At 43.1% G+C, this 16,661-nt stretch overlaps 1 protein-coding gene across 7 annotated transcripts in view; it reads right to left on the bottom strand.

Annotated features, from left to right (window-relative positions):
• Positions 1-8,149: 8,149 nt before the first annotated feature.
• Positions 8,150-16,661, bottom strand: part of HERC1 (HECT and RLD domain containing E3 ubiquitin protein ligase family member 1) — a 138,312-nt gene continuing 129,800 nt past the window's right edge. For 6 of the 7 annotated variants that reach the window (XM_066592289.1, XM_066592291.1, XM_066592294.1 and 3 more), the window contains 10 exons: positions 16,386-16,555; positions 15,824-15,962; positions 15,487-15,656; positions 12,510-12,679; positions 12,245-12,410; positions 12,058-12,134; positions 11,577-11,829; positions 9,482-9,634; positions 8,922-9,227; positions 8,150-8,779 (listed from right to left, as the gene is read on the bottom strand). In XM_066592289.1, coding sequence (XP_066448386.1) covers positions 8,594-8,779; positions 8,922-9,227; positions 9,482-9,634; positions 11,577-11,829; positions 12,058-12,134; positions 12,245-12,410; positions 12,510-12,679; positions 15,487-15,656; positions 15,824-15,962; positions 16,386-16,555 — 1,790 coding nt within the window. In that variant the 3' untranslated portion in view covers positions 8,150-8,593. Of the gene's footprint in view, positions 8,780-8,921; positions 9,228-9,481; positions 9,635-11,576; positions 11,830-12,057; positions 12,135-12,244; positions 12,411-12,509; positions 12,680-15,486; positions 15,657-15,823; positions 15,963-16,385; positions 16,556-16,661 lie in introns of those variants that run through there. The other variant, XR_010790360.1, reaches the window with a different exon arrangement.

The following is a 16,661-nucleotide window of genomic DNA, read 5'->3' as shown; positions in this document are numbered from 1 at the left end:
TCCTATACCAAGCCAAGATTGGAAAGGCTCATGAGTGTCAGAATAGATACCCCCACAAATGACCCTATTTTAAAAACTACACCCCTTAGTGTATTCACTGAGGGGTGTTATGAGTATTTTGACCCCACAGTTTTTTTTCAGGAATTAATTCAATTTAGAGGAGAAAAAGTAAAATTTCATATTTTTGCAAATATGTCATTTTAAAGACATATTTTTTTCCTGAAAATTTTTTTACATGAAAATCAGGATTTACACCCCAAAATGGATACCCCTATTTCTCCCGTGTTCAAAAATATACCCATTGCTGACGACTTACTCCTATACCTGTCCAACCCCCGAGTCAGCATGCCTGTACTATTGAGAGAATTTGAAAGATTCGGGAGGGTCAACAATTATAAAGTAAACACCCAGAAATCAGAGGCCCTTAACATTTCGCTTCCGCAGGCCGAGGTTTCCCTACTAAGACGGGCACTCCCTTTCCGGTGGGTCAGCTCGCACCTAAAGTACCTGGGAGTCATGATCCCGACAGAGCCCTCACTAGCCTACAAACTAAATTTCATCCCCTTTATAGACAATTTCGAGAAGGAACTGGGGAAGTGGAGACCCCTGTATCTTTCCTGGAATGGCCGGGTCAACGCGATAAAAATGGACGTGCTGCCCAGATTCTTGTATCTCTGTCAAACCATCCCGATTGGGCTTCCGAGAGCATTTTTCAAAAAAGTCAAATCCTTAATCACTGCCTTCATATGGAGGGGCCGCAAGCCGCGACTACGTTTTTCTATACTAACAAGGGAAAAAGAGAGAGGAGGCCTGAGCCTCCCGGACTTTTCCCTCTATCACAAAGCCAACATCACAAACTGCGCCCTCGACATCATCAAAAATAGGAGTACAAGACTCTGGGTAGAAATGGAACATGCAGGCGAACCAGACGGGCTTGACGGAGCGCTATGGATCCCCCCGAGACTGATAAAATCCATCCCAAATATCTCCCCTTTTGGTCTCCAACTAATTAAGACATGGGCAGATATGGCGCACAACTTTGGACTGGTCACAATACCAGGCCCTCTAACCCCACTCGCAATTAACCCCCAATTTGAAGCCACCTTACTACACCAGAGGCTCCTATCTCTCCCAGTCAGACCGATCCCCAGACAGAGATGTCATGACTCAAGAAGGCCTAAAACCCATGACAGAGATACTGGGACAGAACTCCCATCAGCCAGGGTCCTGGCTTCAATACCTGCAACTAAGGGGGTTTGTGAGCTCGCTGACACCGAAAGACAACCTGACAGCGCCACTTACGGCGTTTGAACAACTCTGCTTATCAACCACAAATCAGAGACACTTGATCTCTAGATTATACAAGATACTGCTGGACCGTGAGACAGAGGACGAGACCCTGAATTACAAAGAGGCATGGGAAACAGAACTTGACACCATTCTCACAGAGGAGGACTGGGATAAAGTATGGGCCCTCACACATAAACTCTCCTCAGCGGGCAGGATCCAAGACCTCAATTACAAGCTAGTCACAAGGTGGTATAGGACGCCTGACCTGCTGCAGAAGATCTTCCCTCAATCCTCACCCATGTGCTGGAGGTGTGGCGAGAGCAGGGGCACAATGATACACATCTGGTGGGACTGCCGACGAGTGGCCTCCCTCTGGAACAACTCTCTTTAACCACATCAACCACACAGGGCTGTCGATAAACCCAAAACTAGCCCTACTCTCGCTATTCCCAGGGTCGGTGAAAGATGCCAAAACAGGTCTACTAAGGTACTTTATAATAGCAGTAAGAAGGCTAATACCGAGGTTCTGGCGTTCTCCAACCACCCCCACTAGAGGCATGTGGGTGGAGGAACTCCACACCCTTATGAGATATGACGAAATGGGGGCTGACGATCCCAAGACTTGGGAAACCACCCTTAAGACTTGGCAGCCATGGGTGGCGTTCAGAGGCTCAGACAATCTTAAAAAGTGGGTAGCCCAAGGCTCGCTGGACTAGGCAATAGGCCAAGGGACAAGCAGACGAGACCATAAAGCAGAACCTCAGGGGGCCCCACACAGCAGCTCTTCTCGTTTCTCTCCCCCCCCCCCCCCTCTCCTCTAGACCCCCCCTTCAGTGTGTTAAGAGAATTATGTTCCACATAGTCGAAGGGAGAACAACTCGCTATACTCAAGGTGGGGGCCGTAACAAGCCTTGCCACCATGAATCCCAAAGGTAGCCGAGGTAGAGGGAACGCGAAAGAAGTAGCTAGCACGAGACATAATTGTCTCGCCAAGCCCCACCAGGGATAAACGCTCCTCCCCCAGACCTACCTCACTTCTCCCTTCGATCTTTATATTCTTTCAAAAGTTTACGAAAGTTATATCTGATTTTTTCATGATTAATGCAGAAAATTAACACTGTTTGTCTGATATATGCAATAAAGTCTATTTGAATCAAAAATATACCCATTGTGGCCCTATTGTTATATCTGAGTCCACAACGGGGCCCAAAATGAAAGGAGTAGTCAGTGTCTTTCAAAACAGAAATTTTGCTTGAAGTCCTTTTAGGCCCCACAGCACACATGTAGAGTTCTTGAGCGCCCAAAACCATAGAAAACCCCCACAAATGACCCCATTTTGAAAACTAGACCCCTTAAGGAATTTATCTAGGGGTGTACTGCGGATTTTGACCCCACAGTTTTTGAATGAATTCAAACCAAGCAAAAGGAAAAAAATTGTGATTTTCGTTTTTTCAGCAATTCTGTCATTTTAAAAACAGCTTTTTTTGTACAGCACACATATGAATGAAGACTTGCACCCAAAAATGGATACCCGTTTGTCCCGTGTTCAGAGACATACCCATTGTGGCCCTAATCTTATGTCTGGATACACAACGGAGCCCAAAATGAAAGGAGCGACCGGTGGCTTTCGGAACACAAATTTTGCTTGAAGTCCTTTTAGGCCCCATTGCCCACTTGTAGAGTTCTTGAGCGCCCAAAACCACAGAGAACCCCCACAAATGACCCCATTTTGAAAACTAGACTCCTTAACGAATTTATCTAGGGGTGTACTGCGTATTTTGACCCCACAGTTTTTGAATAAATTCAAGCAAAGCAAAAGGAAAAAATTTGGATTTTGTTTTTTTTGGCAATTCTGTCATATTAAAAACACCTTTTTTTTGTACAGCACACATATGAAGGAAGACTTGCACCACAAAATGGATACCCCTGTTTGTGCGGTTTTCAGAAATATACCCATTGTGGCCCTAATCTTATGTCCGCATGCACAACGGGGCCCAAAATGAAAGGAGTAATCGGTGGCTTTCAGAACATAGATTTTGCTTGAAGTCCTTTTAGGCCCCATTGCCCACTTGTAGAGTTCTTGAGCGCCCAAAACCATATAGAACCCCCACAAATGACCCCATTTTGAAAACCAGACTCCTTAACTAATTTATCTAGGGGTATACTGCATATTTTGACCCCACAGTTTTTGAATAAATTCAAGCAAAGCAAAAAATTAGGATTTTTGTTTTTTTGGCAATTCTATCATTTTAAAAACAGCTTTTTTGTACAGCGTACACATGAATGAAGACTTACACCCCAAAATGGATACCCCTGTTTGCACTGTGTTCAGAAACATACCCATTGTGGCCCTAATATTATGTCCGCATGCACAACGGGGCTCAAAATGAAAGGAGTAATCGGTGGCTTTCAGAACATAGATTTTGCTTGAAGTCCTTTTAGGCGCCATTGCCCACTTGTAGAGTTTTTGAGCGGCCAAAACCATAGAGAACCCCCACAAATGACCCCATTTTGAAAACTAGACCCCTTATTGAATTTATTTAGGGGTGTACTGTGTATTTTAACCCTACAATTTTTGAATAGATCTAAGCAAAGCAGTAGGAAAAAATTACGATTTTCATTTTTTGGGCTATTGTGTCAATTTAAAAACAGGTTTTTTTGTACAGCACACACATAAATGAAGGCTTTCACCCCAAAATGGATACCCCTGTTTGTCCCGTGTTCATAAACATACCCATTGTGGCCCTAATAGACTTACAGGCCCCATTGCAAGGCCTATAAAGGAGGGAACACCCGTTGGATTTCAGGGTACCACTGAATAAATTTCAGGCCCCACTGCCCACTTATAGAGCCATTGAGCAGCCAAAACTATAAAGAACCCCCCCTCAAATGACCCCATTTTGAAAACTAGACCCCTTAACGAATTCATCTAGGGGTGTACTGCGTATTTTGACCCCACAGTATTTGAATGAATCTAAGCAAAGCAGAAGGAAAAAGTTACGATTTTCAATTTTTTGGGCAATTTTTTCAATTTAAAAACAGTTTTTTTGTACAGTGTACATAGGAATGAAGACATTCACCCCCAAATGGATACCCCCGTTTGTCCCGAGTTCAGAAACATACCCACTGTGGCCCTAATCTACTTACAGGACGCATGGCAAGGCCTATAAAGGACGGAACACCTGTTGGATTTTAGGGCACAACTGAATAAATCCCAGGCCCCATTGCTTATTTGTACGGAATAAAAATTGACTCCCTAAAAATCCCTCCCCCCCTCCGCGCCCTTATTGGCGTTCGCAAATCTTAGATAAAAGTAATAATGTGAACTGTGTAGTATTTCCGAAGACAGGGGTAATTACGGAGGCTGGTTGGAATGGGCCCATGGGGCAATAAAACCGGCATCCCCCCTCCTCTCATGTATTTTGAGGGGCTTTTCTTGACCTCAGCGGTGGGGATGGGGTGTAAAAAGTGGCGATCCGTGAGTCTTCGTAAGCTTGCTGAGGTGCAGCGGTCTCACACAGAAGGCGCTCAACAAGGTGCTCCTGGAACTGCAGGAAGGCGAGCGTTCCCGGGGCTTCTTGTAAATTACGTATTGCAGGTAGCGGTCTCAATAACGCCGGGCTCACGTGGGTGCAGGCGAAATCTGCTTGCGGAGGCCCGCAGTGGATCCCAGCTGTGAGCCGGCTGTGACCCTGCGTACGGCCGCGTAATGTACTGCACATAACTGCCTACTCTCACAGGCGGTCATGCGCAGTACACCTTTTTTTGTTTGTATTTCCCGCACCGTCGCTTAGCGATGACGCGGGTACCCGCAGCCCGTATACAAGGTAGTTGCGTATGGGCTGCGGGTATATCCGAGAACATGGAGCACAATGGGCTCCATGCTGCGGATAGCCGCGGTAAAATAGAACCTGCTGCGTTCTCTTTTCTGTGAGTGGATTACACAATTCCAACCCGCTAATGTGAGAGGAATTGTGTAATCCAATGCGATTGATCCGTGTAATACCGCGGATCAGACGCATGCGGAATCCGTAATTCCTATCCGGTCATGTGAGACCGGCCAAAGGTAGATCGCTACCTTTTTATCACGTGACTGGGGAACGCTCAACGAGGCCACCCGTCACTATTCCAGACTCTCGGCGACTGTTGGTCGCTGGGAGCAAGGAGATTTTAAGTTTCCTGGGCTCCCCGACTCCTGCGCATGTGTCTGGCTTTTTGCCGGCAATCGCATGTGCAGAATTCGGGAAGGTCCACGAAGGAGGATCGCGTCGGAGTTCAAATACGCAGGCCTCCGGTAAAAAGTTTCATCTCCTCTCACCGATCGCATCAGTGAGGGGAGATGAAGATTGAAATTTTTTTTTTACTTTTACGTGATCGCCATTATTGGATAATGGCGAACACGTGACCAGGAACTGCTCACCGCGGCCCCCCCGTGAAATCTCCATGCTCTTGGCTACGTTTTGTAGCCAGGAGCAGGGAGAATTTAAATTATTCTGGCAATCCATAGCTTTTGCGCATGCGTCCGCCATTTTGGCGACAGGTGTGTGCGCAGAAGCTGTGGTAAGGTCCGCGGATAAATCCGGGGGCCTTAGGTATGTACTTTCATCCTCCCTTACGGATATGATCCGTGAGGGGAGATGAAACGTACGCTTTTTAAACTTTTTTTTAAACTTTTTAAAACTTTTTTTTTTTTACACTTATTTTACTTTACATGATCACTGTCATCCATTGGATGACAATGATCATGTCCCCGGTATAATCTCTCTGCTCCTAGCTACACATGGCAGCCAGGAACAGAGGGATTTTAAATTTCCCGGGGCTCGAGCCCCTCAGTGCATGCGCCCGATGTCAATCATCGGGCGCGCATGCGCATACGGGGATTCGGGTCCCGGGACATCGGGACACCGCTGAGGACTGGGGGTGAGTATTTTCACCTCCCCTCATGGATCCGATCCATGAGGGGAGGTGAAACTGACTTTTTAAAAACTTTTTCGCGATCGCCGCTATCCATTGGATAGCTGACATCTCCTGCCTCCTGGCTACCTACAGGCTACCTTCCATTGGATAGCGCCGATCGCAATGCCGGGGGGGGGGGGGGGGGGGGGGGGGGGGAGGTGTCCCCGCAGCCCGGGATGACAGCTCCATGCTGTCGGCAACCTGCGGACACCGACAGCATGGAGCTGTCACGTCCACAGCCAGAGGGGCTTTATTCTCTGCAGGACACGTGTTTTTACGTCCTCAGAGAATAAAGCCCACTTCGGGAGGACGTAAAAAGGCTATGGCCCGGTCGTTAACGGGTTAACCTCAAGGCCACGCTGCTAGCACACCATCCCAGTACCTTGAACACCTAAGCACAGCTTCTGTGGGATGCAAGGATGTCAGTGTGTCCACCCAGATTCCACCTCCTTGAAAGGTTGGTGGAAGCAGAGGAGAAGGGAGACGTAATCCAGGTGCATACACTGCCATCCATGCATCCCACAGTAGCGCCGTGCTGATCACAGCAGCGGTGCATAGAACTTCAAGGTACGTGATGGTGTGCTGTCAGTCCGGTAGGGAAGGGGTTAAATCAAAAGAAAAAAAATATTTCACAAAAATATTTCTAAAAAAACAAGCAAGAAAAAGATACAGCAGATACAGCGCTTGCCTCCGAAGTGTTGGGCTGTCAAAGCACTCCTTCACCCAGTGGCCTCTAGTGAACGCAGCGCCTGCTGGTCAGGTGATGGCCCTTTCTGCTGCTTATCTGCTGCAGACATTCCACAGCAATTCAGTCCCATGTGAACCCAGCCTTATGGTACGTTTACACGTGGCAGAAATTAGGTCCTTGCAAATTTCAAAATACTGCATACTCTATATTCAGTATATTCAGTAGATGCAGCATACACTTTAAAAGTGACATTCTGCAAAAAATGTAAAATGGTTTGCCCCTCAATGCCAATTTATTTAGAGTGCGTGTTCAGACGTAGTAGAGTTTTTGTCTTCCATGCATATTTTGTGGCAGATTTCACCCTGTGCACCTGTCAAACATGCTGAAATATTAATTCCAAGGCTTGATATGTCACTGCTGCTCTGTCCTAGAACAGCTATGGCTAGATGGTTCAACTGGGTCATCAGAAAGATATAACAGAAGATAACTACTACCTATAGAAGGTGAATACATAACATGCATCAGCTTTCCTGGAAGACAAGTCTCATACACTTTAGAAATAGGTTTTCCAAAATGTGCACCGCACTAGGATACTGGGTAAAACATACACTGGCTAATTGTGGGAGTTTATATTCCCTACAACCTTCAAGCTTATTCTGTGGACTGTAACTTGTCCTCTCAGAATAACTTACACAACTTTTTTTTTTCATTTTTAGGGAACCAACATACTGAGGGACATTTATCAAAACTAGCAAAAGGGAGAAGTGGAGCAGTTATTAATAGCAACCAAATTCCAATTTTTTCTTGAAGGCTCAAAATAGTTATCTGATTGAGAGGTATCATTATCTTCTCCACTTTTTCCTTGTTAATACATTTTGATAAATTCCCCTTACTGAGTTTCAGGAGACTGATGTTATACGCAAAGTCGATTAGGTCTCATACACAATGTCAGGTGGTCAAAACGAAGGCACAATGCTAACAGTGCGCCACACAAGCGTAGGGTAAGGTTTGTCAAATACCCCATTTTACTAACATGTAACAGTTGCGGAATCTTGGTGTGAAAAAATTCCACAACTGGTACAGGATATCTGAAACAGTTGTCTCTGCAGTTTCCACTTCTGGGTTCTGGCTTCCGGCTTCCATAAGACTTACTTACTGCCAGGTGAATGAGGCATAAGAGTAGAACATCAGACATAATACTCACAAAGAAACATGTTCGGTAACAACCACACAGTCCTTCTGTTGGGTTTATTATTTTTCCTGCATAACTAATCCTGCACAGGCAACTCCCAAATTAAAACAAAATAAATAGGAATAATCATGTAAAACTGTTCTTTGGGGGTGAACAATAAGTGCACCAATGTACAAAATTAATTCTTCAAGTACAGCACTGACCAAGGACATCTGGAAAACCTTACAAATTCCCTTGGCCACTTACTCTATCCCTCAACAGAAATTCTGCTCTCCATGCAACTTATTATATTCAGCAAGTGAGGGAAGGGCCAGTTCACTTTACCTTAAATTTACAATGACGTAGGGTAAAATTAAATTAAAGCAAGTTTGTCCTGTTATTAAACAAAAAAAAAATTGCAGGTGTTGTAAACGCCTGGTGGAACTTCACGCTTTCACTTCTGGAGAGTGGATATACAAATTTGGAGCTTAGTAGTCTGTATCTGATCCTTCAGTATTATCCACATTACGGGATAACATATAGTTGTCCATGTCAATAGATCGGCAGTTGTTGATTGCATAGCGCAGGCGTTCGGCCATCACTGGCTGACTCGAGTATGGAGGGAGTCGGAGTTGAAAAAAGCACGTCTGTGAGGTAGGCAGACTGTCGTGAGGCTGTGGATGGAAGAGCAAGAAATAGTAAATCGGTGTATTACTATGGTCAAAAGTAGAGCTAGAAATATAGGAAATGAACCAGAAGTTTGTAGCAAACAAAAATATTTCATGCATTCACCATTCAAACAACAGGTACACTTACCCTATCAACCTTCATGATCTGGAAGCGCTGTGAAATGTCCGCGGTGTTAGCTGGAAGTCGAGACCGGCCAGAAACAAACCTCATAAACAAGACTCGCTCCTCATTAGAAAACTCATCTAGTGTCTGCCAGAACCACTGCACCAGCTGGTGTTGTTCATCAACCTCCCGGTATCGCACAACCTTCTTCAGAACTTCCACAGAGATCTCTGGCATCCCACACACCATCTGTTCTAGTTGCCTGGCAGTAAGAAGCGAGAGGAGGGGAACAGGCACGATCCATGACATTCCCTCTCGCACTGCAGCCACCTGCCATACAAAACAGGCGTATCAGTTTAACATGAGACATAATGCTTGACTACATGCTAGTTTGTAGCTTTTTCAATGCGGTTATATAAAGGGATGATTACATATTAAAACAGAATGCTTTTGAGTTTTTAATCAAGAAACTCTGAGGGAGATGTCTAACGTTAATGTTTCTTATGTAAAAAGTAATTAAAAGGAGTAGAAAAATCATCACCACGTCCACCTAGCTCACATGTGAAATTTTCAGTGTCTCTCACCTGCCGGTCCATTTCATGTAATCTGTAGTCAATTGCTCGCTCTACATATTCCTTGCGGTTAGAAAAGGTCAGGGGGATGCTGTTCCCTCCAGGAATAATGGGCACCATTTTTCCATCAGCACTTTGACCAACAAAGGAATCAAGTGGTATCATCTACAACAAGATGAAATAATAAGTGACACTAAGGAGCTGAATTAGCTCTTTAAAAGTATACGCATAAAGTATATAACACATGGAGGTTTTTACAAACTAAATACACCAAGTCATTAGCTCTTTAGTCTAAGGCTGGGCTCACGTAAGCGCAAGTTTACCACGTATTAACATGTGTGATATGCGGTAATTCGCAGGCAATCAAATAAATTGCCTTACGCTGTTTCACTCATATTTGCGTGTATGCACTGCGTATTACATGAGCGTGTAATAAACGCCATCCATATGCAATTACATTGTGCATGTATGGCGTATACTTGAGCTGTTGTGAAGCAATTGTGTGGGAAATGTAAACAAACAAAAAACAAACAAACCGGAAGACTGCTCATGACATACGCTGCCATGCGCGGTTCCACAGCAGTAAAACCTTGCGTGAGGTCATGTGAGCCTGGCCTTCAATGTACCAATACTTTTTGCTTTATTTTTGGGGAAATTTTTATTGCATTTTTTTATATACAATACAAAAATATACAAATACATAACCCTTTCCCCCCCATAACGTTGATGTACCAAGTCAGCATTTATACCCAACACCTTTATACAGAACACAGCAATACAAGTCAGTATCAAATAACACTTTTTTTCTTCGGGATATGAAGATGAATTACTTCATGAGCATTTAAACCTACATCTGTGCATGAAACAGTCAAATAAAGGCCCATTTACACCAGCAGGTGATCGCTCAAAAATCGCTCAAATGACAGTTTGAGTGACAGCTTTGAGCAATCATTTTGCATAAATTATTAAGTAGCTACTCAGCTACTTAAGTATCGATTAGGTGTGCAAATGAAGCCTTAGCTGAATGCAGTTAATAGCCCAAGGCTATTATCTGCGTTCAGATCCTTTGTTCTCCACAGGGAAACAATGCTGTCAGCACTCCCCATGGAGAACTGCTGATAAGAGTGAAGGACGATTTTTAGGTTAGACTGAATTTATCGATCAGCAAGCAGTGCCCAAAAGCGGACGATGGGCGCACATTTAGACGCACTGATTATCGCTAAAATGATCACCGATTAGAGATTTTTTTAGCAGTCATTGCTCCGTGTAAATGGGCCTTAAGGCAAGGAAGGCAAATATTCAATATCATCCAAATAAGAATACATTACCATCAGGGGTATCACTGCCAACTCGCTCACACACCAGAAATTAAATATTCCCTCTCTTGTGAGGGTAATTGAGGCTACACCCCATCTAACCAAGTGGATCACAGACCTTCAAATTTGTGTACAGCAGCTTGTTTTATGTAAATAATTTTCTCAATCGAGAGGAGCTAGTCTAGTTCATCAATGAACTCCTGTTTTTTTAGGCAGAGAGGGAGTCATCCTGCTAACTAAAGTCAGAGCTGAGCAGTGGGAGGGAGGAAGTAGGAAAGCAGACGCTCAGAGAGACATGCTATTAGAGCTAATGGTTTGTGATTTACTGCTCAGTACTGTTGTACCATACACGGTCATCTCTGATAAAATGTTTGTGTGTTACAGACACAGAATTTGCAGTTCTCTGTTAACAGTGTATAGAAGACAACATAACAGATGTTCCTCCCACCAGATCAGAGTGAACTGAGATCAGATGTGTCGCTTGCAGAGGGGCAAATGGGGAAAAATGTAGCCTGCAAGTGATAAAATGGTCCTAGTTATAGCGTTATACCGCACGTACACACATGGTAGCTTAATTGGGGAAGTCATCCGAAACGTTAGATGCGCTTCAGCTCTCAGGCCACCCCTTTAATTGTATTTCAAAATACAGATATATAAAGATCTCCTTTATTTGTGCATCAGTTAATATCACAATAAATCAATTTCGACCAGCAAGGTTTGTGGGTAGTGACTGCTTAAATAACTAATACACTAGTGTTATAGTTCGTGTCTCAATAAAAGAAATGCAGTACCTCATGGAAGGTCTCCTCGGTTATGCCACTGTCTTCAATGTGAAGAATGCTATTAAGAGTCTGCACATATAGCAGATCGACCTCCTCAAGGTCCTCTAGAGTTAGTGGGATACAGCACAGCTGTTTCCATACCAAGGGGGCCAGATGTAGATCAAGTGGCTTTTTTGTGCGTATAGCTACACCCATTAGGATGCCAAGGAACTTGAACTGCATAAGGTGCTCATCCAGTCCAGCAGATGGGTTAAACAAGAACCTTTAAAAAGGATGAAAAAGTAGTATTAAAACTTCAAGTATGTAGAAGACTATAAATAATTTAATCAAAACAAAAAGTAAGACCTCGCACCAGGGAATTAAAGACCAGAAGTAAAGTCACTATAATAATGTCAGTGTTCATGAGTAAAAAGCTAAAATGAAAAAAACAAGTAACCTGCAACACTTATACTGAAATAGTAATTGACGGTGATGGATACAAGTGCATTACCTGTCTCTGTTGTAACCCACTTCAGCTGTTGCATTAGGTGAAGGAATAAGAAGATCAACCACTCCAGTTTCCAGCTCCTAACAAAAGGACAATAGGAAATATGGATGCATGAAATGATTTACGTAGAATGTGATGGTACAATACCAAATACAAGTTATAAATATGAACAGTGTGAAGAACCTCTCACCTGACACATTTCAGTGATTGTATCATCAAACACTCCCCCTGCATCATCCGCACCCTCTCCTACCAACTTCACTTTCCAAGCGCGAGATGGGAGACGCAAGTCTGATGCATTCAACTTTACCACCTGTCGGGCAATCTGCACAAATATGGGTTTACACTTTCTGCCCCTGAGCGGTGAAAAACAAAAGGAATTAAATGGTTGTATTAATGTTAGAGAAAAAAGGTAAGATGCTAAGGGGGATTGCAAGATAAAAGGAGGAACCAACCTGGTGGAGATTCTCTTTACAGTAATTTGAGGTCCATAGTTCTTCCCCTGAACCATAGTTTTCCCAATAGACCGAACCATGGGAAGTGTATAAACCCTTGGTGCCAACAGGGGCCTAAGCTGGCCCTGTACTATACCCCATGTCCCAGCATTATAGTGGGATGTACTGCTCTGGAAGATACAAATAATAAAATCACATTAATACAGAATGGAAAATCGGACAACAATAATACAATTAGAAATATGTGATGAACTCTTATGATATATGTGTAAATATTCAGAGACCAGACCCACACCTATTGGATATAAGGCATGCGAAGGGGTACCCAAAAGAAGCAGGAAGTCATCTATTAAAAATAATCTATATGTAAATTTTGAAACTTCAGTCTCCTTCAAACTACTTTGCATTTAAAGCAATACATTTCTCCAAACGTTTTTTTCCAATGCTCAAAGCATTTTTTTTACTCATTATTGATGTCTTTTACTACTTGTGCTGCTTTTGTTTCACCTCTTCAACATCAGCAAAATGATTTCCTTTTAGGTTTCTTAAAAGTGACGGGGGAAAAAAAAAGTTGCACTGAACAAGATCAGGTGAATACAGCGGGTGATGCAAGCGTGCCATGCTATTTTTTTGTCAAAAATTGCTTAACATTTAGCGCTGCGTGGGCAGCTACATTGTACTAATGGAAGAATTAGGTCACCTGTTTACCACAAATTGGGAAGTTTTCTCCGTACATCATAACAACTTTCTGACAACAACTTGGTTGACTGACTGACCCTGTTACAGGTTATGAGTGTGCTATCCTTCTCACATCAAAGAAACTAATGAACATTGTTCATATGAATCATCCATTACAAAATAGGCAAAAAAACTGAACAACTTGTTGAAAAAATAAAATAAAATCACTGGAGCCAAACCACAGCCTTCCCTAGCAACATATCCCGTGGATATGCGTAAAAGTCCTAGATAAGCATTTAACGGACCGATGAATAATTTTTTTTTTAAACTCTTCATATCATTGTAGTCAGAGCTATAACTCTCTGTATCTGTATGAGGGCTTGTTTTTTGCAGGATGAGTTATTTAAATGTTCTACTTTGGAGCAAAACAAGTTGGTTAGCTTTAACAACAAAACTTTATATTGGGGGGTGGGAGAGAAAAAAAAAAGTTCCATAAAATAGTAATCGCAACACTTTATAGCACTGTTACCTGTGACTGTTAGTTTGCCTGTCAGTGTAACTAGGTCGTCACGCCTCATAGCAGACCTGGGGGATTTTTTTAGGCCTCCATGGTAACACCTATGGGCCCCATAATTGCGTAGTAGGGTGTCAAATTGATTCAGGCAGTCCATTCCACACTTTAAGTTCTGACTAAAGTCTGAAATGCGACAACTGAAGTCATGTCTTCACATGAGGTCATACAGTTGTTCATAAGTTCGCTAGTTTCTGTGCTGTTGGCATGACAAGCTTTACTTAGAATATCAGGAAAAAAAGATTTTTGGACTTACCTTTAAAATCTCGTCTTGTATCATTAGAAGAAACAGCCAAAGGCCGTGAAGGGCTATAGCTACTGCCACTAGGAGGCAGACACCAAGCAGAGAAAGGGTTAGCTCCTCCTACTATCTATACTCCTCCAGCGGGCACTAAGCTAACCAATTTGTATGCAAACAGCAGGAGCAGCCAAGTAGGATATGAAAAAAAAGTTAATATAAAAACTATTATAACTGACTCAGCACAGCACTATGTGCAACCTCAAAGAAAGATATCCTTCACAGGGAAGGAGAGAAGCCAGAGCTGGTATACTAGCAGAGGAAAAGTAGTCCCTCATGAAAAGTAGCTAGAAGAGGTGCAGAGTGTGGGAAGGAGAAAGAGAGGGACACAGATTAGAGGGAAAGTTCTTCGAGTCCCAATCCCCAGGTAGGTACAGGCCTTGTTGGTTCAAGTGGTAGAAAACCGGTCCTGGGGAATATAGCCTTGTGCCTCCCTATGGAGAAGATGGGAGTTGTAGTAGGCAGTGGGGAAGAGAGAATAATCACCTTGCCGTAGAGTGGGGAAGACACTTACCCTTTCGCTAAGAAAGAAACGACAATTCCTTAATTTCAGTAGTGTACACCCCAGTGCTTGCCTGTCTGAGTAGAAAGGGAGAGCTCTGGTGAAAAAGGGGGCACTATGGCTGGCAAATTATATTCAAGTTTGGGCTTAGACGTGCTTCTTTTTCTTCTGAGATCCGGGCATGCAGAGTGTTAAACTATGTTCTGCTCGCTCTTCTTGGTGGGGTAACAGGGAGAATCCTGGCAGCAGTGTATTCCCCGTATCAAAGTAGTTCTTGAAGACCAGTGCCAAACAGGTTTGCCTCCTCCAGACACTAAGCTAAAAGTGGTTGGCTTGGTGTCTGCAGGAGGGGTATAGCTAGTAGGAGTCAACACTTTTTCTGCTTAGCGATCACCTTGTAGTGGCAGTAGTAGTACCTACGTGTCCCCAATAATACAGAAGAAAAATGTATTTTTCCACAGTGCTGGTATCTTTTGTATAAATCTTGTCAAACACATTAAACGGTTGCTAACAGGATTGAAGCCATAACCCAAGATTCAAGCTGTCATGTAATACATTACAGCAGGAGCCTGCCTGTCAATCACTGCTGATCACACAGGCACAACCTCTGTAAATCATTAGAACAAACAAGGTGCTTTAAAAGCAACACAATTCATGCCGTACTTCTATTCCATGGTGCACCATGGGGTTAACCACTGAGGTAATATTAGCAATGATTACAATTTGAAAGAATTTGTGTGTCATGATGCGGTACAGTTACTTGAGCAAAAATAAAAGTTGCAAAAAACAACCATTTTTTCTTAATTCTGGAATTTCCAGTAGTAAAACATCAGTCACTGTTCAGAACAATCAGAATTTTCTTTCTAAACACCACATCATATGACAAATTTAGTTCATCATCAGAAATGTAGAACTGCATTATCAGTACCTGGTTGTTGGGGCTAAGGTTCAGTAACCTCCAAGATGAATACATAAGATCAGAGAAGTGATAAAGTAGTCGTAGCCTGGCTCTGACTGTGTGTGTACAGATGTCCTTCAGAGAACTGTACTGCGGTGGGATGACATCAGGAAGGCCCAGTTGCAATGGCACTGACACACCTAAACATCCAGTACAAACTAGTTAAAAGTGATGCATGTGCAAGCAAATATAAATCATGTCCGTTTTCCTGTATACCCACATATAATAAATAGCCATTTACGTCACTAGATGACACACAAAAACAAAAAATGCAAACCAAAGTATTTTTGGCACAGTGCTAAGTTACCTGGAGCACGTGGTGGCACAGGAGTAGCAGTCCATGCAGCACTGTGACAACGTCCTGCTGAAATTTGACGAATGCTCTTGCCCTGTAATGCAGTGACTAAAGTGGGCTCACGTACGTGATTGGTGTGACCAAGGCCAAGCTGAAAGCCAATAATAGTAAACAAAAAAGTCAGATAAGCCAATTTCTGGTCCAAATATCTTTCACATACCTCAATGAGTCACAAGTAAGGTTGGGTACATCGTTGAGCATTTTTAAAACTAATTGCTACAACTATATAAAATGCAATGGATCGTGGCAACCTCACTTTTATTCTATCAAACACTTAATGAATTGCTAAACACCTTTCCATATTTACTAAAATAAAACAGTAATGCAAAGAAGAAAGCTGCAAGATCTAGATGCGGGGTTAGCCAAAGGTTAAATAGGTAGGATTATTATTGGTCTAGCAGGATGATGTTATTGCAATTAACACACAAGCACTATAGTCAAGTATATACAGATTAAAAGAAGAAAACAAACTGACAAAGGAAGCCCATGAATAAAGTGAGAGCTCATCACTAACCTGACCCTCTGAGTTACTACCCCAAGCATACACTTCACCAGCAGATGAGAGCGCTAAAGTGTGCTCTGCTCCCACTGCTATGTCTTCAATAAAGATGCCCAAGAGGCCTGGAACCAGCTGGGGGCGATTGTGATTCCGAGCTCGACCTTCAGGTAAACCAATTAGACGGTCTGAAGAACAATCACAATACAGTACACAGTTATGTGTAAGTAAAGGTTGAGTAATTATGCAAGATCAGTGATTAAGTTGAAGCGATATATCGCATATTAAGATGCA

The sequence above is a fragment of the Eleutherodactylus coqui genome, chromosome 2 (assembly GCF_035609145.1).
Source record: "Eleutherodactylus coqui strain aEleCoq1 chromosome 2, aEleCoq1.hap1, whole genome shotgun sequence".
Lineage (NCBI taxonomy): Eukaryota > Metazoa > Chordata > Amphibia > Anura > Eleutherodactylidae > Eleutherodactylus > Eleutherodactylus coqui.
This window is presented reverse-complemented; position numbering and strand designations above follow the sequence as displayed.